The sequence below is a fragment of the Lissotriton helveticus genome, chromosome 8 (assembly GCF_964261635.1).
Source record: "Lissotriton helveticus chromosome 8, aLisHel1.1, whole genome shotgun sequence".
Classification (NCBI taxonomy): Eukaryota; Metazoa; Chordata; class Amphibia; order Caudata; family Salamandridae; genus Lissotriton; species Lissotriton helveticus.
Window position 1 is genome coordinate 1,665,891,376 of NC_136069.1, and position 19,708 is coordinate 1,665,911,083.

Sequence of the window (19,708 nt, forward strand, 5' to 3'; positions counted from 1 at the left end):
CCTAACTTTACTTACTGATGGTGCTGACTTGCGTGATTTCATTATGGGACCGCGCAAACAGCGTCAAAAACGCTTCATAGCAGCCTCTATATATGCAGCTTACAACGAGGCCTGGAAGATAACTCAAATTGAGACAGCAGAAAGTATACGGGAAATTGACCGTATTAATTTGGAAAAATCGCTTTCTGTAGTGGACAATGGGTTAATGACTCTGTCCTCCAGAATTTTTTCATTGGACAGCATTGTGTCTTCAGCAATCGACATAATATCGCAAGACTTACTGTTGTTACAACACGGCCAGTCGCAATTGCGTTCTATTATACAGCTTGGATGGACGTTACAAAATCTGCGTTCAGGCTATGTGCCTTGGCGTTTAATCAACACAACGTCACTATTCAATATCTTTAACCTTACTGATAAACAAATCAGTATGGCACAAAAGGGTGCTGATTATACAATCCTGAGCATTGAGAAACTCGAGAGATTACCATTGACAATGTCAGAACGACCTGTCATTGAATGGATAATACATGGGATAATTAATATTCCGATATCTGCTTTCAGGTTTCAATACTGCCAAAAATATATACAGGCTGGCATGTAAGAAAAAATGGGAAAAGGGTACATTAAGTCAACATGGAACTTGCTCTATTCACATGCATGTGTCAGTAATAAAGGACAGAAAGTGTTCCTTAGTGGCAATAATTGTGCAATGTCACTAAGCGGTACACTTCTGTGTAATGGAATTAGTTTGCATGGAGCCTGTGAAGGGAACTCAAATAACCTTTCATGTCACCAGCTAGGCACACCTGCAACACAGATAGAACCATTCTTTAAAAGACTCTATAACGGGAGTTACATCCTAATTGTGGATCGCAGATGTTGTAGTCTACTGCCCGGGGTTCCTTATCTCATAAGTAAGACTGCGAAGGTCATGTGCTGTGGACGCTTATTGTTCCCCAGCTCCTTTCCAGACAGGGAGGCAAGGACATGGCCTAACTTGAAAATTACTTCTATTCGAATTGATACTTTAAGCAGAATGAAAACAGTGCTTCTTCAGACGCCGACCAGGCTCACGTCATCAAAAGAAACGTATGATCTCCTAGTCGCAAGGACGACTGCAGAGATTCACTCATTGTTATCAACTAATTCCCCCATACATTTCGCAGAAATCCTGAATGAAATCTTAAATATTTCTGATACCAGTGGAGTCTCAAATGTATTTAAGACATTGTTTTCAGGGGCATTAACACCATTCAAAGCCATACTGGGTATTTTTCCAGACCTCGTCCATTCGATTTTTGGAGGAGTTCCCCTAATTTTGGGACTAATTGCAGGAATCCTATTCTTGGTCCTTATATTTCGTTATGGCAAACCATGTCACAGACAAAACACCTGCGACAAGGGAAGAAACAATCCGAGCCATTGGATACCGGGACCGGATATCAAAAATCCTGGGACTAACCCGGCTTAGAGACCTGAACATGACTTGGTTTCTTTCATTTCGGCCGATATGGCAAAGATGTGTTTTACCTGTATTAAGGTGCATGCTGTGCGGAGAAGAATGCGTGTTGGACACCTGTCTGACGCTACAATCGGATGCGCCAATGGATGCAGAAACATTGTTGGGTCCGGTAACGGCTCATGCATTGTGCTGCCCTCAACGGCTGCCAATCCTGATGACGGCATTCGTGGAAACTTCACCACTACGATTGAGGGGTAGTGAAGATCAAGATGAAAGCAGCATCGATCAGGTACGACCTTCTGTCAGCAATACTACTCAAAACGTCAATGGAGACAATCATGCACATGAATGCATGGTTACATCTTATTCCGAGTTAGTGGAACTCTCACAGGAAGCCGTTGACAGCTTTTTCAGCAGTCTCAATGATATGATGTTCTCACCAGAGCAGAAATAACGACTCTTGAGCAAGCTAGCACACGGCGTTCCCGACACCTTGAATTTGGCCTTCAACTTTAATAATAAAGTAGCAAGAACAATTTTTTCCTCCAGTTCACGGACAGCAATTTTTTTAGCGACCCCAAAATATTTTTATAATTTTTTCGGGACACTTATCTTCTGCTTAAAGTAAGAACTATTCTTAGAGAATTAATTTCTATTTTTAAAAAAACTTCATAGACATTAGCTGCCCGCTGGTATGTTCATAAATATTTTTGAACTGTGATGAAGTGGTCTCGAACTTTTCTTCTGTATTAAGAGCCATTTCATGTGTAATTCTCATATTCAATTACTAATAATGTATACATATGCGTGATTAATTTAGCATTATTCTACTGCTTGAGTGCATATAGTACATGTGACTATTTTTTTCCCGTATATTACATAATTTCAAAATGCATTATGTGTATTTTGGGGTGGTAAGGTATACACGATACTCTACAGTATGTTTTACTATGCCTAGATTCGTAAATATGGCCATAGTTAGCGTGGAGTGGGTGTGATGTATTCCTATAGGTTCTGTATAGATCCCCCTATTCCTGACCCTATTCTGGTTAACAAATTAACTAGCAGCCATCCCATGATGCAGAAACCGTTATCTGATTAAGCCAGACCACGGCACAGGAGCGCGTTATCTGATTAGGTCATAACGCTTGCCATCTAATTAGGCAAGCAATATTCCTCCAGCCCCTGATAAGGCATACTGAGTTCTCAAAACAAATCAAACCTATGACAACCTGGGAAAATCCCTGCGGCCATTGTTTTGATTTCTCAAAGAACTTCAGTAAAAGAATGTGCTAACGACCAGCTCGTATGACATCCTTATTGACGTATCTATGTCCATCCTTACGTCAATCTCGGCACCTTACAGGTATAAATATTACCGACATTGCCTTAAGCAAACACATGCGGTGGTGACGAGATCGGAGCAGCGAGACTTGCCGAAGCCCAGCAGAGAGCGAAGCCCACTGGCGCTGCCCCGCCTTCCTGACGCGCTGAGAACGAGACGCTGCCTTTCTCCTGCCGAGAAATCCAGCTCCGGCGCTTCCGAGCAGCCCTTGCAGGCAGCTTGGAATATCGAGACCACAGACGAGAGATCCATCCCTCAACCATCCTAGATCTCAGGTACAGAACTGAATAACCCCTTGCAGAGAATTCTTGAGTCAGTCACTTGGCAAAACAAACTTAACTCAAAACTGCTACTTTCTACTCCAGCCCACGTATTAGGCTTAGGTCAGGTACACCGGGGTAGGCGTGGTTAGAAGCACCAGTTGAGTACGATTAGTCGAATGTATATGTGTATGTATATATTCTATCTATTTTAAATAGCATATGGCTTAGAAACCATATCAATGCTTTTACAGTATTATTTCATAATTCTGCTTTTATTGTATGCACTTTACTTAACCATAAGTATTGCGATAATATCGATCCATTTCTCTTGTACGAGAAAAGAGACTGATCAATTAACAACATGTTTTATTGAACACGCCCGTCTCTTCCTTTTCTCTACAAACTGGTGAAACTAAGAATGCACGTACTGACTGAGTAAAATAAGTTGTCTTTTGTTTTCACACGACTCTAGAGATACACTCTTGATTAGGGGAGAGCAAAGTTGTCATGTTCTATGGTTGTCAGAAACTAAATCCCTTCTTGTCTATTCAGGGAGGTTCAACTCCTCCTTGCCTATTCAAGAAAGTTTCTAGTGAACTCTGAGCTAGCTGGCAAACCCAAAACTTTAAGTCTAATATCGACAGTAGAAGACCTAGTTAACGTCTGGTCTAGGTCTATACTATTGGAGGTATTATTCCAATGTGCAGAGCCTATTGGGATAATAGGAACTACACTACATAACCACCCCCTTCCTGAGTCCCACCCACAGGAGGGACCTAGCAGGTCATCCAGCCCCTAGATTTGGTATATAGGTAGGAGCTGTGTCCTTAGACTTTAGATATATCCTGACTGAAACTCTGATACGAAACTCTTGTCCTTCGACATTCTACTCGATGTAGAAGACTGAAGAATCTCCCTTGTGGTCAAGGAGTGACCACCCTGTGCAACGAGGCACCATCAAGCGCTCAACGGTTTGCTTTGTCGTTGCTCCTGCCGGAGCTTGAACACAGAGCCTGACAAGACCTGGACTTCCAGACAGCCCGATCCACAGCCACAGCAAAGCTGAGACCCAGCTGAGACCCATGGAGGCGACGCGAGACGTGGCACCGGCCATCTTGGAGAGCCAGCGAATTGCTTTCCGTGCAACTTTGGAGGCACCCTCGAAGTTGTGCATTGGGGATTGAGAAGCCCCAGCCCCGAGCACCAACTGCACCGAAGATCACCTCTCCACACTCACCGAGTGCTGCCTGGGGCCCTTTTGCATGTTCCTGCTTGACGCGTCTGTCCGGTCACTTTCCCGTTGGCTAGTGGCCTCTGTGACGACGAAATCCGAAATCTACACCGCTGGTCTGGTTGCTCCAGACTGGCCCTTGCTTCCCTGCGAAGGAGAAGCCCCTCAGTCCTCACTGGCCTAAGTAAGAAGCCATCTTCGATTCCTGCGTGGGTTGCATTTGCCAAGGCCTGTTAACTCCAAATCGAGATCCGACACCGCCAACAGCGAGAGCCTTCGTGGGACAGTCTGTATCCAGCTCCTGGTTGTCGTCGACACCTCCTGGTCCACGTGGCCGCAGAGACAAGCTTCACGACATCACCTGATTGCTTCCCGACATCGCCTGGTTCCTTCCTGGTTCCTTCCTGGTCACTGGCTAGTGACCCAGACCCCTCTGCTTTCAGGTACTCTTCATCCTCGATCCACCCTTGGATCCAACTAGACTCTTCTCTCCTGGTCGCCTGCAGCATCTTTTCTTCAAGGCTCCATAGAACTCCACGACGAAACCCAACACACTTTGACACCTATGCACCTGCTTCCTGTAGGTGAGGTAACGCGAGTACTGCGGTGCTCCTGTAAAGAGTAACTCTCCTAGTGTCCTAGTTTCAAGTGGTTAGCTTCTAGTCCAGTTGGAAGACTCCTAATTCTTTAACTTTGTAACTTTACGCACCCATTGACTTCTATGTGTGCACGCGTGCGCAATTAGACACTGCACACGCATCCCGTGGGCCTCCTGCTCCCTAACAACTGTTAGTCCAGTGTAGCCCCAGCAATTCCCAAGGCCCTAGGCCTTACCAGTGTTCTTGACGTGGTTCTTATACCACTATTTTAGTAAATGGTTTATCGGGCCACCAGGGCCTATCCATATTTGTGCAACTTTTGTTTGTTATATTAAGTAACTTGTTATGCGCTTGTGCTTCTGTTCTCATAAAGAGTACAGAGGATTGTTTTAGAAATAAATACATATATATTTTGAATATATAACCTGTGTGGTTTCCTTTCATTTGGTATTAAAGGGATTGTATATGGTAAAACAGCTGGCTTCACATGCCCTCTTGAGTTTAGCCTAAGACTGCTTTTGTCCATGCTACCACTATTATAGCGGGTCTATAAAGTTGAGTTTACAACCATCACCATAAGGGTTGTTTGGACTGGTGCAAGGTGCTCACTAGAATAGTGAACATCATATACCAAGCCAACTTCTCACATTGGTGTGCAGCGGTTGGGATTTGAGCTTTGCTGTTGTTTTACCAATTGTAATCTTTGAGATATCATTTGAAAGATCGCATTATGTACCATAGGTACATATAACAAGACTTAGAATACATAAGTTCTACTGAACTTAGTTTTTGGAGACCAATGGGCCTAGCACACCCTGACTACAACTCCTAGAGAGGTTCTAGTAGGAAAACACATAGTGTAGGTAGGTGCACACACCACACCTCACTAGAATCATGTCTACCACAGGTGAGCCAAGTATGACTCTCCCTGTAGGAGGTGACCCTCCCAGGGCACCCTCTAGGTATGAAATGCTCAATTTCCAAGAGATGAGACACTTGTGTACCTCAAGGAGATTGAAACAAGGTTCCAACCCTACCATTTCCCACCTGATAGAAGTCCTAGAGAGGGCTGATGCTGAGAAGGCCTCTAGACAAGGTTCCTCAGTTCATGCAGAAGAGGTCTTGCCATCTACAGATGATGCATCAGACCCCACTATCATAGGTGAGAATGAGGATGAACCAGAGGAACAATCTGAAGAAGAGGTTTTCCAAGACAGCCAGGTCCAAGTTGGGAGACTTAGCCAGGCTAACCTAAGCCTACATGGGGCTGACAATGGGCTAGCCCCATACAGACCTATTAGTAGACTTAACCAAGGGTATGAGAGGAGAAGGTCTCACTCAGGTGACTCCCACCACTCTAATTCCTCTAGGGGATCCAATACCCTTGCTCAGAGAAGGACGTCCTCTCCTGAAAGGAGAGAGCATCAGGCTAGGATGAGGGAAGCTAATCTGAGGATTGAGAGGCAAGAACTAGAAGTTGCCCTTGCCAAGGAGAAGCTTGCCCTAGCTAGAGAGCAGAAGTTGAGTGGGTCACAACCCACTGGTGGCAGCAATATCCCTAAGGATAAAGACAGGTCCCATGAGAATTCTAGGCACCTGAGTAAGATAGTGCCCCCCTACAAAGTTGGGGATGACAACCAAAAGTGGATAACTGCTTTGGAACGGGCCTGCAAAGTCCAGCAGGTCCCCCAGAGTCAGTGGGCAACTATCTTGTGGCTCTCCTTTGAAGACAAAGGCAGAGATAAGCTCCTCACAGTTAGTGATGCAGATGCTAATAACTACCCTGTCCTGAAGAGTGCTCTAATTGATGGGTTTGGCCTAACCACTGAACAGTACAGGTTGATGTTCAGAGATACCCAGAAGACACAGACTCAGGACTGGACTGATTTTGTTGATTTTGCCACTAAGGCTCTGGAAGGTTGGTTACTGGGAAGCAAAGTTAAGGACTATGCAGGATTGTATAATTTGATCATGAGAGAGCAAATCCTTAATAATTGTCAGAACCAGTTGTTGCACCAACACCTGATTGACTCAGATCTGACCTCTCCCCAAGAATTGGGAAAGAAGGCAGACAAATGGGTCAGAACCAGGGTTAAGCAGAAGCCCCAGAACCAAGGTGGTGATCAGAAGAAGGCAGACCAAAAGGGTGGGGATCAGAAACAAAAAGACCAGAAGTCTTCATCAGGCCCCCAAAATTCCAATGAAGGGGGGTCCCAAACTTCCAAGAAGAAGAAAGAAGGTCCAAAGAAACCTTGGTGTAATTACAGTAAATCTGCCTCTCACTGGTTTAGTGAGTGCACCAAGAAAGGTACAGCCCCTACCACTGCAGCCCCTAAGGCAACTGCACCCCCTAGTACAGTCAGCAGTGGTAGTTCCCAACCCAAGGCTATAGTGGGGTTAACCATGGGTACTGAGGTGGATTCTGGCCTAGTCAGGATTCCTACTCAGGCTGTTCTGATCTGTGATCACTGCTGTGAGTCCCAATACTTTGGGTAAGTACAGACAGACACCTTTCATAAATGATAAAGTGGCTCAAGCCTACAGGGACACATGTGCCGGTGTCACTATGGTGACACCTAACTTTGTGGACCCTGGACAGATTGTACTGGGTGATAATTACCTGGTGACCAATGCTAGCAATGTCACTACTACCCATAGTGTGGCAGTTGTTAATTTCTCCTGGGGAGGGGTAACTGGCCTCAAAAGAGTTGTGGTAAGTGCAGACCTCCCTTTTGAATGTCTTTTGGGCAATGATCTGGAAAACTCAGTATGGTCAGAAGTGGAGTATAGGACTCATGCAGAGATGTTAGGCATATCAGCTCATGTCCTTGCTGTGACCAGGTCACAGGCCAAACAGTGCCAAACTGAACAGGCCTTGGATCCTGAAACTATGGCCCAAGTGCCATCCAAGAGAAAGAGCAGTAGGGTTAAGGCAGTGCCTTCCCCCGGACCTCAAGTGAGGATCAGCCTTCTCAGGAAGCTGATTCTGAGACTCCTGAAGGAACTGTCCTGGAAGAGCTTGAACCTGAACAGGTTGAGTTTCTGGGGACAGGGGGACGTTCAAGGGCAGACTTGAGGGAGGCTCAGTTAGACTGCCCCTCTCTTGAACCCCTCAGACAGCAAGCTGCTGCGGAGGCTGCTGGGAATGCTCAAGGTACCCATAAAGTGTATTGGGATGATGGGCTCCTTTATTCAGAGGCTAGAGACCCCAAGTCTGTTGCTTCCAGGAGGTTGGGTATACCTCTGCAATTTAGGGGCTTCCTTCTTACCTTGGCCCATGATATTCCCCTAGCAGGACATCTAGGCCAGAACAAGACTTGGGACAGGCTTGTCCCTCACTTTCACTGGCCCCATATGTCAGAGGATACTAAGGAGTTTTGTTGCTCCTGTGTGATTGCCAAGCCAGTGGGAAATCAGGTGGCACAACAAAGGCCCCCCTCATACCACTACCTGTGGTGGGGGTACCCTTTGAAAGAGTTGGGATTGACATTGTTGGACCAATGGATCCCCAAACAGCCTCTGGGCACAGATTTGTACTGGCAGTAGTGGATCAAGCCACCAGGTATCCAGAAGCTATTCCCCTAAGGAGCACAACAGCACCTGTTGTGGCAAGAGCCCTCCTGGGAGTTTTCTCAAGAGTGGGCTTTCCAAAGGAGATTGTCTCAGACAGAGGTGCAAACTTCATGTCTGGGTACTTGACTGCTAAGTGGAAGGAGTGTGGTGTTACAAATTCCCTACACCCTACCATCCACAGTGCAATGGGCTTGTTGAAAGATTCAACAAGACCATCAAGGGTATGATCAAGGGTTTACCTGAAAAGCTTAGGCGAAGATTTGACATCCTTCTACCCTGACTTCTGTTTGCTTACAGAGAGGTCCAACAAAAGGGGGTTGGCTACAGCCCTTTTGAGCTTTTGTTTGGGCATCTTGTAAGGGGACCCCTATGTCTGGTGAAGGAAGGATGGAAGTTACCTCTCAAAAAGCCTTAGCAAGACCTAGTGGACTATGTACTTGGTCTCCGCTCCAGGATGGCTAAGTATATGAAGAAGGCTTCTAAAAACCTTGAGGCTAGCCAAGAACTTCAAAAAGCTTGGCATGACCAAAAGGCTGTGCTGACTGAGTACCTGTCAGGGTCTGAGCGAGCGCGCCTGCCTAAAACTGCAAATCCCATGAGGCGTAGCTTTAGAACTACACTACCCAGGTGCCCCGGCGGTAGTGGTGATAGGCAGGGCGGGTTCCGGAGTTCGGGGCTCGTAATTCCGTGGTTACCGTTCAGGACGGCTGTCCTGAGTTTCCTGGCGTTCTCGCTGTTACCTGGTCCGGTCGGAGGATCGTTTGGATTACTGTTGCAGTGAGGAAGACGCCATTGGGTAAAGGATCGAGCGCTGCTTTGAGCGCCGTTGTCTTCTGTGTTCCTTCAGACTATCGGTTGTTTCCGGATAGTCCTTAAATCTCGCGGCTGCGAGGTGTTGTTTAAATGGATCTTTGAACCTTGAATTTTGTTTCTGGCGCATAGCGTCCCGAGTAACTTGGTTGCTTTTTGTTTGGAGTTGTTTTGTCCCTCATGGAGTGGCGGAATGCAGGGGGTTGAGTCACGTACCTCCGCATTACCGTCATGAATACATGACGAGTACTGGGTCGTCTAATCTCAAGTGGAGTACAAATACCAAAGCGGAGGGTAGTAGTGAATTAACTACGCCTTACCGTATTTGGGTTCTTTCATTTGGAACTTTGAAATAACATTGTGTTTGCAAGGAATCATTTGTTGTGCTTCCTATGGAATTAAATCTAGAAATCCGGCGCTATTTTTGCTTTATCTTCTATACATGGATTCCCCTTTTTAGAACAGCAATAGCAGGGAGAAGGGGTAGGTTCAATGAGAACACATTTATTTCAGAAGGGAGTTTTCGATTCCTGGTGTTAACTTGTTGTCATTGTGTTGTACAGATAACATGGGAAGTCAGAAGATGCAGTAGGAAGGGCTGGTGCAAGGCATTCCTACAGGTGAATCCAATGTGTGTTTATTTAGTGAGAATGTAATGAGAGTAGGGGTTCGTTTATTTGTGTTAACATTTGTATGTTTTTTCTTTCAGCTTCTGTTCCCTTGCTGCCCCTTCCCTCCTTATTCTTTTCTTTTGGGTTTTTCCCCTTTTGGGGTTTTTTCCCTCACCGTATCGTCTGAACACCCTGTGTATCTAATTCGGGGTGTTCGGAGGGTCCGGAGGTGGAGCATTGGTACTGCATGAAGATCCTGCAGAGTGCGAACTTGACAGTACCAGCCAGGACAGAAGGTGTGGGTGTTGGAGCCAGTGGCCCCAGCAGCACTCCAGGACAAATGGTCTGGACCCCACACCCTTGTTGAGAAAAAGGGAGAGGTCACCTACTTGGTGGACCTTGGAACCCCTAGGAGCCCCCACAGGGTGCCCCATGTCAACAGACTCAAAGCATATGTTTTCAGGGCAGACATGGGCTTGCTCATGGCTACAGATGAGGGACAGGAGGAAGAGAGTGACCCTCTCCCAGACCTGTTGACTCAGAACACTGATGATGGCTCAGTTGATGGTGTGGCCTTAGCTGGCAGCCTCACTGACCAGCAGCAACAGGACTGCAGACAAGTTCTACAGGCCTTTAGACATATGTTTTCATTGACACCTAGTCAGACTAACTGGTGCACCCATGAGGTGGACACTGGTGACAGTCTGCCTGTGAAGAGTAAGATCTACAGGCAATCTGACCATGTTGGGGACTGTATAAAGACTGAGGTACAGAAAATGCTTGAGTTGGGAGTAATTGAGCCAACAGAGAGCCCCTGGGCTAGCCCAGTAGTCCTTGTACTAAAACCTCACACCCAAGATGGTAAGAGAGAGATGAGGTTCTGTGCGGACTATAGAGGTCTCAATGCTATCACTAGGACAGATGCTCACCCAATTCCAAGAGCAGATGAGCTCATTGATAGATTGGCTTCTGCCAAGTTTCTGAGCACATTTGATTTGACAGCTGGCTATTGGCAAATCAGGTTAGCTGAGGATGCCAAGGCCAAAACTGTTTTCTCAACCCCAGGAGGTCATTATCAATTTGTGGTAATGCCCTTTGGCTTGAAGAATGTACCTGCCACTTTCCAAAGGTTGGTGAACCAAGTCCTCACTGGGTTGGATGACTTTTGTGCAGCTTATCTTGATGATATTGCTGTCTTCAGCTCCACCTGGGAGAATCACCTGATCCACCTGAAGAAGGTTTTAGAGGACCTGCAAAAGGCAGGCCTAACTATCAAGGCCACAAAGTGCCAGATAGGGCAGAGTAAGGTTGTTTACCTGTGCCACCTTGTAGGTGGGGGTCAGGTTCAACAACTGGAGAGTAAGATCCAGGCCATCAAGGACTGGGCTCCTCCAACCACCCAGACACAGGTCAGAGCTTTCTTGGGCCTGTCTGGTTACTACAGAAAATTTGTCAAGAATTATGGGTCCATTGTGACACCACTCAATGACTTGACTTCAAAGAAGATGCCAAAAAAGGTTCAGTGGACAGTTAGCTGTCAAAAGGCAATTGATGACCTGAAGAAGGCCATGTGCTCTGCACATATCTTAAAGAGTCCTGACTACTCCAAAGAGTTTATTGTCCAAACAGATGCTTCTGAGTTGGGGGTGGGAGCTGTGCTTTCACAACTTAATGTAGATGGTCAAGACCAGCCCATTGCTTTTATTACCAGAAGGCTGACCCCCAGGAAGAAACGTTGGTCAGCTATTGAGAGGGAGGTCTTTGCTGTGGTTTGGGCCCTGAAGAAGTTGAGACCATACTTGTTTGGCACTCACTTCAAAATTCAGACAGACTATAAGCCCTTCTTGTGGCTAAATCAGATGAAGGGTGAGAATCCCAAACTGCTCAGGTGGTCCATTTCCCTACAGGGGATGGACTTAACAGTGGAGCACAGACCAGGGACTGACCATGGCAATGCAGATGGTCTCTCCAGGTACTTCCACCTAGAACATGAAGCCACAACTGGTCACGGTTAGTCTAATGTCCCTGCGTTTGGGGGGGGGGGGGGGTTATGTAGGAGAGTAGGGTCAGCTTTCCTATGGTCACCCCATTTTTTTGCTTTTTGCTTCACTGGTTTTCGACTTAATGTGGCTGTGGGCCTGCTAATCAGACCCACAGCCCTGCTGTTCTCTCTCTAAATTTCACACCATGTACTTTAGGTACATCACCAATTGGGATTTGGGTCACTCTTATGAGTCCCTGTACAGTGTACTATAGGTACCCAGGGCATAGGTGCACCCAAGGCCGACCAGGGGCTGCAGCATATCTTTTGCCACCCCTGGCTGGTCATCCAAAGTGACACAACTGGCTGATCACTCAGCTGGGGCAAGGTCGTGTAATCACCCCTTGCTTAGATATAGTATACCTATGTCTAACCTTATATCTGGACACATATACACCTATAAGTCACTCCTATGGCAGGCCTTAACAATCCTGAAGGCAGAGTGCTTGGTTTCATGTGAGATGGTGCTCTAGCATAAGCTGAGCCTGTCTGCAGCTTTCGGAACCATGTCCTTATGCTGTTCTAGGATAATGCCATACCATATACTCTTAAGTGCATTATGAACCTCGCGGTTAAATGCTATCTTTGGTTTGGCTTTATCAAAACATGTTGTGTAAGGTGTCATACGCTTTGGAATACTACCCCCTCGCCAGTCCTGGCGACGGGAGTAGCATTCCACCCTTCTAGTGGGAGAAGACATGTTACTTACATTAATCCCGGTTAAAGTTAACCAGAGCCTCAGCATCACAAAATGGATGCTGCTGCCACAGACACAAGTCTGACCTCCTGCTGCTGGGAGTCCTTCCAGCGAGGGAGGCTTGGACAATAGGTTTCCTGTCACAGGGAGGTGCTAGCACCACCCCAGACAGGCTATAGTGTATTGGGGCAGGGAGGGCTGAATGAAATGAGACACTGCCTGGGGCAAACAAGGTGTCCCATGCATAGTCCAGTTCAAACCGGTGCTGGGACACTCCAGCCCCAGCTCTGGCGCAAAACTGGATAAAGGGAAAGGGGTGTAACCGCCCCCTTCCTGAGTCCCACCCATAGGAGGGAACTAGCAGGTCATCCAGCCCCTAGATTTGGTATATAGGTAGGAGCTGTGTCCTTAGACTTTAGATATATCCTGACTGAAACTCTGATACGAAACTCTGGTCTGAGTCAGTCACTTGGCAAAACAAACTTAACTCAAAACTGCTACTTTCTACTCCAGCCCACGTATTAGGCTTAGGTCAGGTACACCGGGGTAGGCGTGGTTAGAAGCACCAGTTGAGTACGATTAGTCGAATGTATATGTGTATGTATATATTCTATCTATTTTAAATAGCATATGGCTTAGAAACCATATCAATGCTTTTACAGTATTATTTCATAATTCTGCTTTTATTGTATGCACTTTACTTAACCATAAGTATTGCGATAATATCGATCCATTTCTCTTGTACGAGAAAAGAGACTGATCAATAAACAACATCTTTTATTGAACACGCCCGTCTCTTCCTTTTCTCTACAAACTGGTGAAACTAAGAATGCACGTACTGACTGAGTAAAATAAGTTGTCTTTTGTTTTCACACGACTCTAGAGATACACTCTTGATTAGGGGAGAGCAAAGTTGTCATGTTCTATGGTTGTCAGAAACTAAATCCCTTCTTGTCTATCCAGGGAGGTTCAACTCCTCCTTGCCTATTCGAGAAAGTTTCTAGTGAACTCTGAGCTAGCTGGCAAACCCAAAACTTTAAGTCTAATATCGACAGTAGAAGACCTAGTTAACGTCTGGTCTAGGTCTATACTATTGGAGGTATTATTCCAATGCGCAGAGCCTATTGGGATAATAGGAACTACACTACATAACCACCCCCTTCCTGAGTCCCACCCACAGGAGGGACCTAGCAGGTCATCCAGCCCCTAGATTTGGTATATAGGTAGGAGCTGTGTCCTTAGACTTTAGATATATCCTGACTGAAACTCTGATACGAAACTCTTGTCCTTCGACATTCTACTCGATGTAGAAGACTGAAGAATCTCCCTTGTGGTCAAGGAGTGACCACCCTGTGCAAGCAGGCACCATCAAGCGCTCAACGGTTTGCTTTGTCGTTGCTCCCGCCGGAGCTTGAACACAGAGTCTGACAAGACCCGGACTTCCAGACATCCAACAGCCCGATCCACAGCCACAGCAAAGCTGAGACCCATGGAGGCGACGAGAGACGTGGCACCGGCCATCTTGGAAAGCCAGCCAATTGCTTTCCGTGCAACTTCTGAGGCACCCTCGAAGTTGTGCATTGGGGATTGGGAAGCCCCAGCCCCGAGCACCAACTGCACCGAAGATCACCTCTCCACACTCACCGAGTGCTGCCTGGGGTCCTTTTGCATTTTCCTGCTCGACGCGTCTGTAGGGTCACTTACCCGTTGGCTAGTGGCCTCTGTGACGACGAAATCTACACCGCTGGTCTGGTTGCTCCAGACTGGCCCTTGCTTCTCTGCGAAGGAGAAGCCCCTCAGTCCTTACTGGCCTAAGTAAAAAGCCATCTTCGATTCCTGCGTGGGTTGCATTTGCCAAGGCCTGTTAACTCCAATTCGAGATCCGACACCGCCAACAGCGAGAGCCTTCGTGGGACAGTCTGTATCCAGCTCCTGGTCGTCGTCGACACCTCCTGGTCCACGTGGCCGCAGAGACAAGCTTCACGACATCACCTGATTGCTTCCCGACATCGCCTGGTTCCTTCCTGGTTCCTTCCTGGTCACTGGCTAGTGACCCAGACCCCTCTGCTTTCAGGTACTCTTCATCCTCGATCCACCCTTGGATCCAACCAGGCTCTTCTCTCCTGGTCGCCTGCAGCATCTTTTCTCCAAGGCTCCATAGAACTCCACGACGAAACACGACACACTTTGACACCTATGCACCTGCTTCCTGTAGGTGAGGTAACGCGAGTACTGCGGTGCTCCTGTAAAGAGTACCTCTCCTAGTGTCCTAGTTTCAAGTGGTTAGCTTCTAGTCCAGTTGGAAGACTCCTAATTCTTTAACTTTGTAACTTTACGCACCCATTGACTTCTATGTGTGCACGCGTGCGCAATTAGACACTGCACACGCATCCCGTGGGCCTCCTGCTCCCTAACAACTGTTAGTCCAGTGTAGCCCCAGCGATCCCCACGGACCTAGGCCTTACCATTGTTCGTGACGTGGTTCTTATACCACTATTTTAGTAAATGGTTTAGCGGGCCACCAGGGCCTATCCATATTTGTGCAACTGTTGTATGTTATATTAAGTAAATTGTTATGCACTTGTGCTTCTGTTCTCATAAAGAGTACAGAGGATTGTTTTAGAAATAAATACATATATTTTGAATATATAACCTGTGTGGTGTCCTTTCATTTGGTATTAAAGGGATTGCGTATGGTAAAACAGCTGGCTTCACATGCCCTCTTGAGTTTAGGCTAAGACTGCTTTTGTCCATGCTACCACTAGGATAGCTGGTCTATAAGGTTGACTTTACAACCATCACCATAAATACAAGACACAACAGTTTTTCAGCCAAACAGGAGACCCTTCCCCTTTTGGAAATATTGTCTTCTCATGCCCATGAACCCTTCTTCTGAGCCAGCTCACAAAGGTTACCCACATCATCTCTGTTGTAAGCTGCATTCCTTGTAGCTAGCAACTCTGCATTCAGCATTAGCAGATGTAAGCTTTATGTTCCCATGAACCATATGCAGTGTTCCTTAGGAACTGTGGTCTTGGGGGCACACCTACATTTACTCCAAATCTCTAATTTCCACCAATCCATGTCTGATAGTCTCTTGTATCCTATTAAGGAGCCTCGTGCATTATTTTTCCCACTGCTCTAAGTGGGGATGGGCTTGCTATTCTATTCTGTACTCATGATTATCAGTGGGCATATCCTGAAAGAGAGGACTAGATTACTTAACTTTAATCCTGGTTCTCTCTTACACATGGATCTCCATTTAAATCATAAGCAACCGTCGGTCATCGTCAGAGGAATGAAAAAGGATTTTGATGGTTTCTGTAACCGTATCCTGTGTCACACTTAAAAAAGACCAGGAGCAACTGCCATTGAGGCAGAGCCTCGTGATTAATGATTGGAATTTTTTCCTTAAAGCTACAGAGTCAGGTTTCCAGCCCTACATAGTTGCAGCCTACGGCAACATTGGCCTATTTTTCTTTTCATTTCACTAAAAAAAGGTTTGTGAATGAGTTTATTTTTCTTGTCACCTGGTTTATTTGATTATATTTATCTTTTAAATTGGATTATAGTAAAACAAATGGAACTGGCCAGTATCGCCTTTAATAGATAGTGAAATTGTTTTAAGGTGAAAGATTTTGATTATCTAGTGAAAAACAAAAAGCACTAACACAAATTATCTTTTCATAAGTGCTTAACATTCTGCACGCATGTGAGACAATTCAGTGCCAACATTTTTATTGAAGAATTTCTGAAGGATAACTACAGAGAAGTAACTACTCTTTTCTTGTCCTCAGAGAATTCATAGCAAGATCTAGCCCCTATTATTGGGAGTATTTTCACGAATATTTATTGCTGTTTTGGCACCATGTCCTTCTTTCAGATTGGCTTGCTTAGGCCGCAGCACTCCTTATTATGCATGCACGTAATCCTATTTTCAGCATCTGATCAAGCATTACCTCTGCATCTGTTGCTTGGGGAATAGTCATCCGGTGTTCACCTTTGTTCTGTGCCTATTCTGGACCTGCCAGAGTGCAACCAAGAGATGTTTGATTCATCACCATGAAGAAGTGGCAGGAGGAGAGAGCAAGGTGCTGCCGCCAGAAACCGTACCGCACACCCATTCTGCCAGGGAGTGATTGAGGCAGCCTTCACCCATGGATTGGTGTGTTCTCTTGTAGAGGTCACCCTCACTGGCCATACATTTCTGTAGGAAAAATGGATTTGATCCCATAACAATCGAGGTCCTCATGGCTGCTCAAGATGAGCAGGTTGAAGGTCAACATTGTAGACTGCTATTAAAGAGCCACTGCGCAGGCTTTCACTCTTTCAGGCAGTGAAAATCTTCTACTCTCTCAAGACTAGGGTGCTCTTTCAATCCTACTCCCCAGCTTAGATCCTCCTCTCCCTCATGAAACAGGGAGGTAGAAAGAACATTCGCCATTGCCTGAACTAAGGCAAACAAGTGCCAGTGATTTCCCCTTGAGTCACTGCAAAATGCAGAGACAACCTCAATGTTGTTGGCTCTTGCTTGATACCCACTTTTGCTTTCAAAAACAAAAATCCTAAGCAGAAGTGTTTTCTACAAATTAACAAAAACAGTGGCCCTAATTTGCAAGGGATTTTTCCCTATGCTTAAGGACTATGGTTCATTTTATTTGACGGCAGTGCTTAATTTGAGACGGTGGTTTCCAATGCTCGGCACCAGCACTTAAATGTCAACACCGGGGGCACTTATAACAGCTACCACATGGTGGCAGTGTTTGTATAATTTGGAGATGAGCAGAACAGCAATGGTTTACTAATTCGGTATACCTTAAGAACAACTAATACCTGCTGCCCAATCCATTTGTATAGCTTTGGGGGCCTGGAATAACTTTAAATGTCACACTTGTAGCAGTGTGCTGGCCAGTAGTTGTGTAGGTACTCTAATTGGCAATGTTGGCAGTGGCAATCGTGGGAAAAGCTGTGGAGGCCTCCTGACTAGAGCCCTGGCACTTACTTCTTTTACAAATTAAGCACTGCTGTCCTGGTCTGCCGAAACTCTTGCAGCAGACCTTTGCATTGAAAATATGCAATAGGAGAACCTATCTAAATAGAAATGCCTCCTAAAATGTATTAAAGTTACAGCCATGTGGCAGACTTTGACTGACTAGTACTTCATCAGTTTTTTCCCACTCAATGAAGGGTGCGGGAACCACAGGTTTGGCAGAGTATGAGAACTGCCAGTTTACCGCAGTTGTCATCCTTCCAAACTAGTTGACACTGTAGTTGTCTTTTAATATGTAAATGTGTGTGTTAGAACAAAAATCCAATCCTCATCAATCATTTGGTCTTCCATCAAATACCATCCTGTGAATAATCCCTGTCTGAACTTGCTTGCTGCATGGGTGAGGAGGTCCAGCCTCTCAAGGTGGTTGCCATTTCAGTTGTACTGTCCTGATATGTTCACATTGACTCATAACTAGGTATAATGCCTTTCATTTTCTCTTAGCTTCTCCTTTAGTGCTTTCCTCATTCACTTTCTTAACTCTTTTGCCTTCTTTACCTTGAAAATGTTGTACTGCCCTATTTCCTTCTCTAAGTTGGTATCTGTACTTTCAGGGAGGAGTGTTTTTGTGGCTACAGCAAGGAACATCATGTGAAAGAGGCCCAGATAGTCACTCCAGGTGTGAAAACAGATTGGGACCCAAAGAACGACATACAGGAGATGCCAACCGATTCCTTTGGTTACTTTACCATTAAAGATGCTGGCAAAGGTCGAAGAAAGGTTAGTGATGCTCAAAGACTTACACAGCTTGTGTCATCTTTTTCAGGAAGCTTTCTAAATAGGTCCTCCTTTACTTTGATTATGTATATTAAAACTTACGGTTTCTCACTCTAAGATTGATTAAAGTTGGTTATATAGAGTTCTATTAAACATGACTAACTTCATGCATTGTAGTGTAAGATGCTGTCTTGCCTTGCAGCTTTGAACACATTTTTACAATTTATTAGATGCCAGAAATCTCATTTGCAATGGATGATTTTCTTGTGTAGATCTCGACTAGACCTACTTTCATACGTACGCTTTGGATCTCATCTTTCCACTTTAGGGACACACAAGTACCACTTTGTGTCATCCTCTTTTAGCCAGTGTTTGTTCCTGGAGCGGCCATTAAACTGGAATAGACTTTGTAAGAATGTGGCTAAAACGGTTCCATAAGGTTGTTTAGGTCAGTCATTTGTGATCATTCAGAGCCATTCCGTATGCATTACCCCCATCTTACCTCTTAAAGAGTTTGATTCTTCACACTTAATCCACCTCAAACCTTTCTTCACGCTCTGTTCGCATGAAGCCTGACAGTCTTTTGAAAAGCGAGAATGTGAAGAAGAGGGACCAGTGATTAGTGGACTGTTACTGCAGTTCATCATCCATGTACATACCAGCCATGGGGTAAAAATTGAGTTTAGAATTCTGGGTACTCAACCAAACTCAGGGTTCCCATTCTCTATTTAGAGTCCACAGTAAATAAACACAGTGGACCCCAAGTAGACAATGCTAACAAATAGAAAAAGCCAAAAGGTAATTGAATTGCAAAAGAATATATACAATAAAGCAGACTTCACAGTGGGTGCCAGTTATAAACTTGTTTGGTGCTCTCTTATATGTGATATATAGGTGTGATTAGGTGAGTATAAGAAATTGGGTGATTGGTTGACGGAGTGGAAGCCCATTCAGGCAACAACCACATCCTTGTCAGGGTGAACCTCAAAAGTCACTAAATTAACCTGAGCTTAACCCTCTGGGAGCTTGGAACAAAGCAGTCAGGCGTAATTTAGAAGCAATGTGTAAAGTATGTATGCAGCACACAAATAGTGATAAAGTGAAAACAGAACACAAGAAAAATCCCAAACCAATTTAAAACAATGAAGTACATTTTAATAAATAAAATTATATCAGAACAAAAATCAGTCGAATTGGAGATATGCAGTTTTAAGGTTTTTAGTGAAAATAGCATCTGAAAGAACAAAGCGGCACTCCCTGTCATCTGGTCCCTCTCGCCTGAGGGAAAAGTCAAAAGTTCAGGCCG

At 45.4% G+C, this 19,708-nt stretch overlaps 1 protein-coding gene across 5 annotated transcripts in view; it reads left to right on the plus strand.

The window, feature by feature from the left end:
* LOC144773613 (transient receptor potential cation channel subfamily M member 2-like) overlaps positions 1–19,708 on the plus strand; it is a 1,994,366-nt gene that overhangs the window by 219,983 nt on the left and 1,754,675 nt on the right. For all 5 annotated transcript variants that reach the window (XR_013600026.1, XR_013600027.1, XM_078658754.1 and 2 more), the window contains exon 4: positions 18,240–18,405. Coding sequence is in view for 3 of the 5 variants with exons in the window: in XM_078658754.1 (XP_078514880.1) it covers positions 18,240–18,405 (166 nt within the window). In the remaining 2 variants the exon portion in view is untranslated. The remainder of the gene's footprint in view (positions 1–18,239; positions 18,406–19,708) is intronic.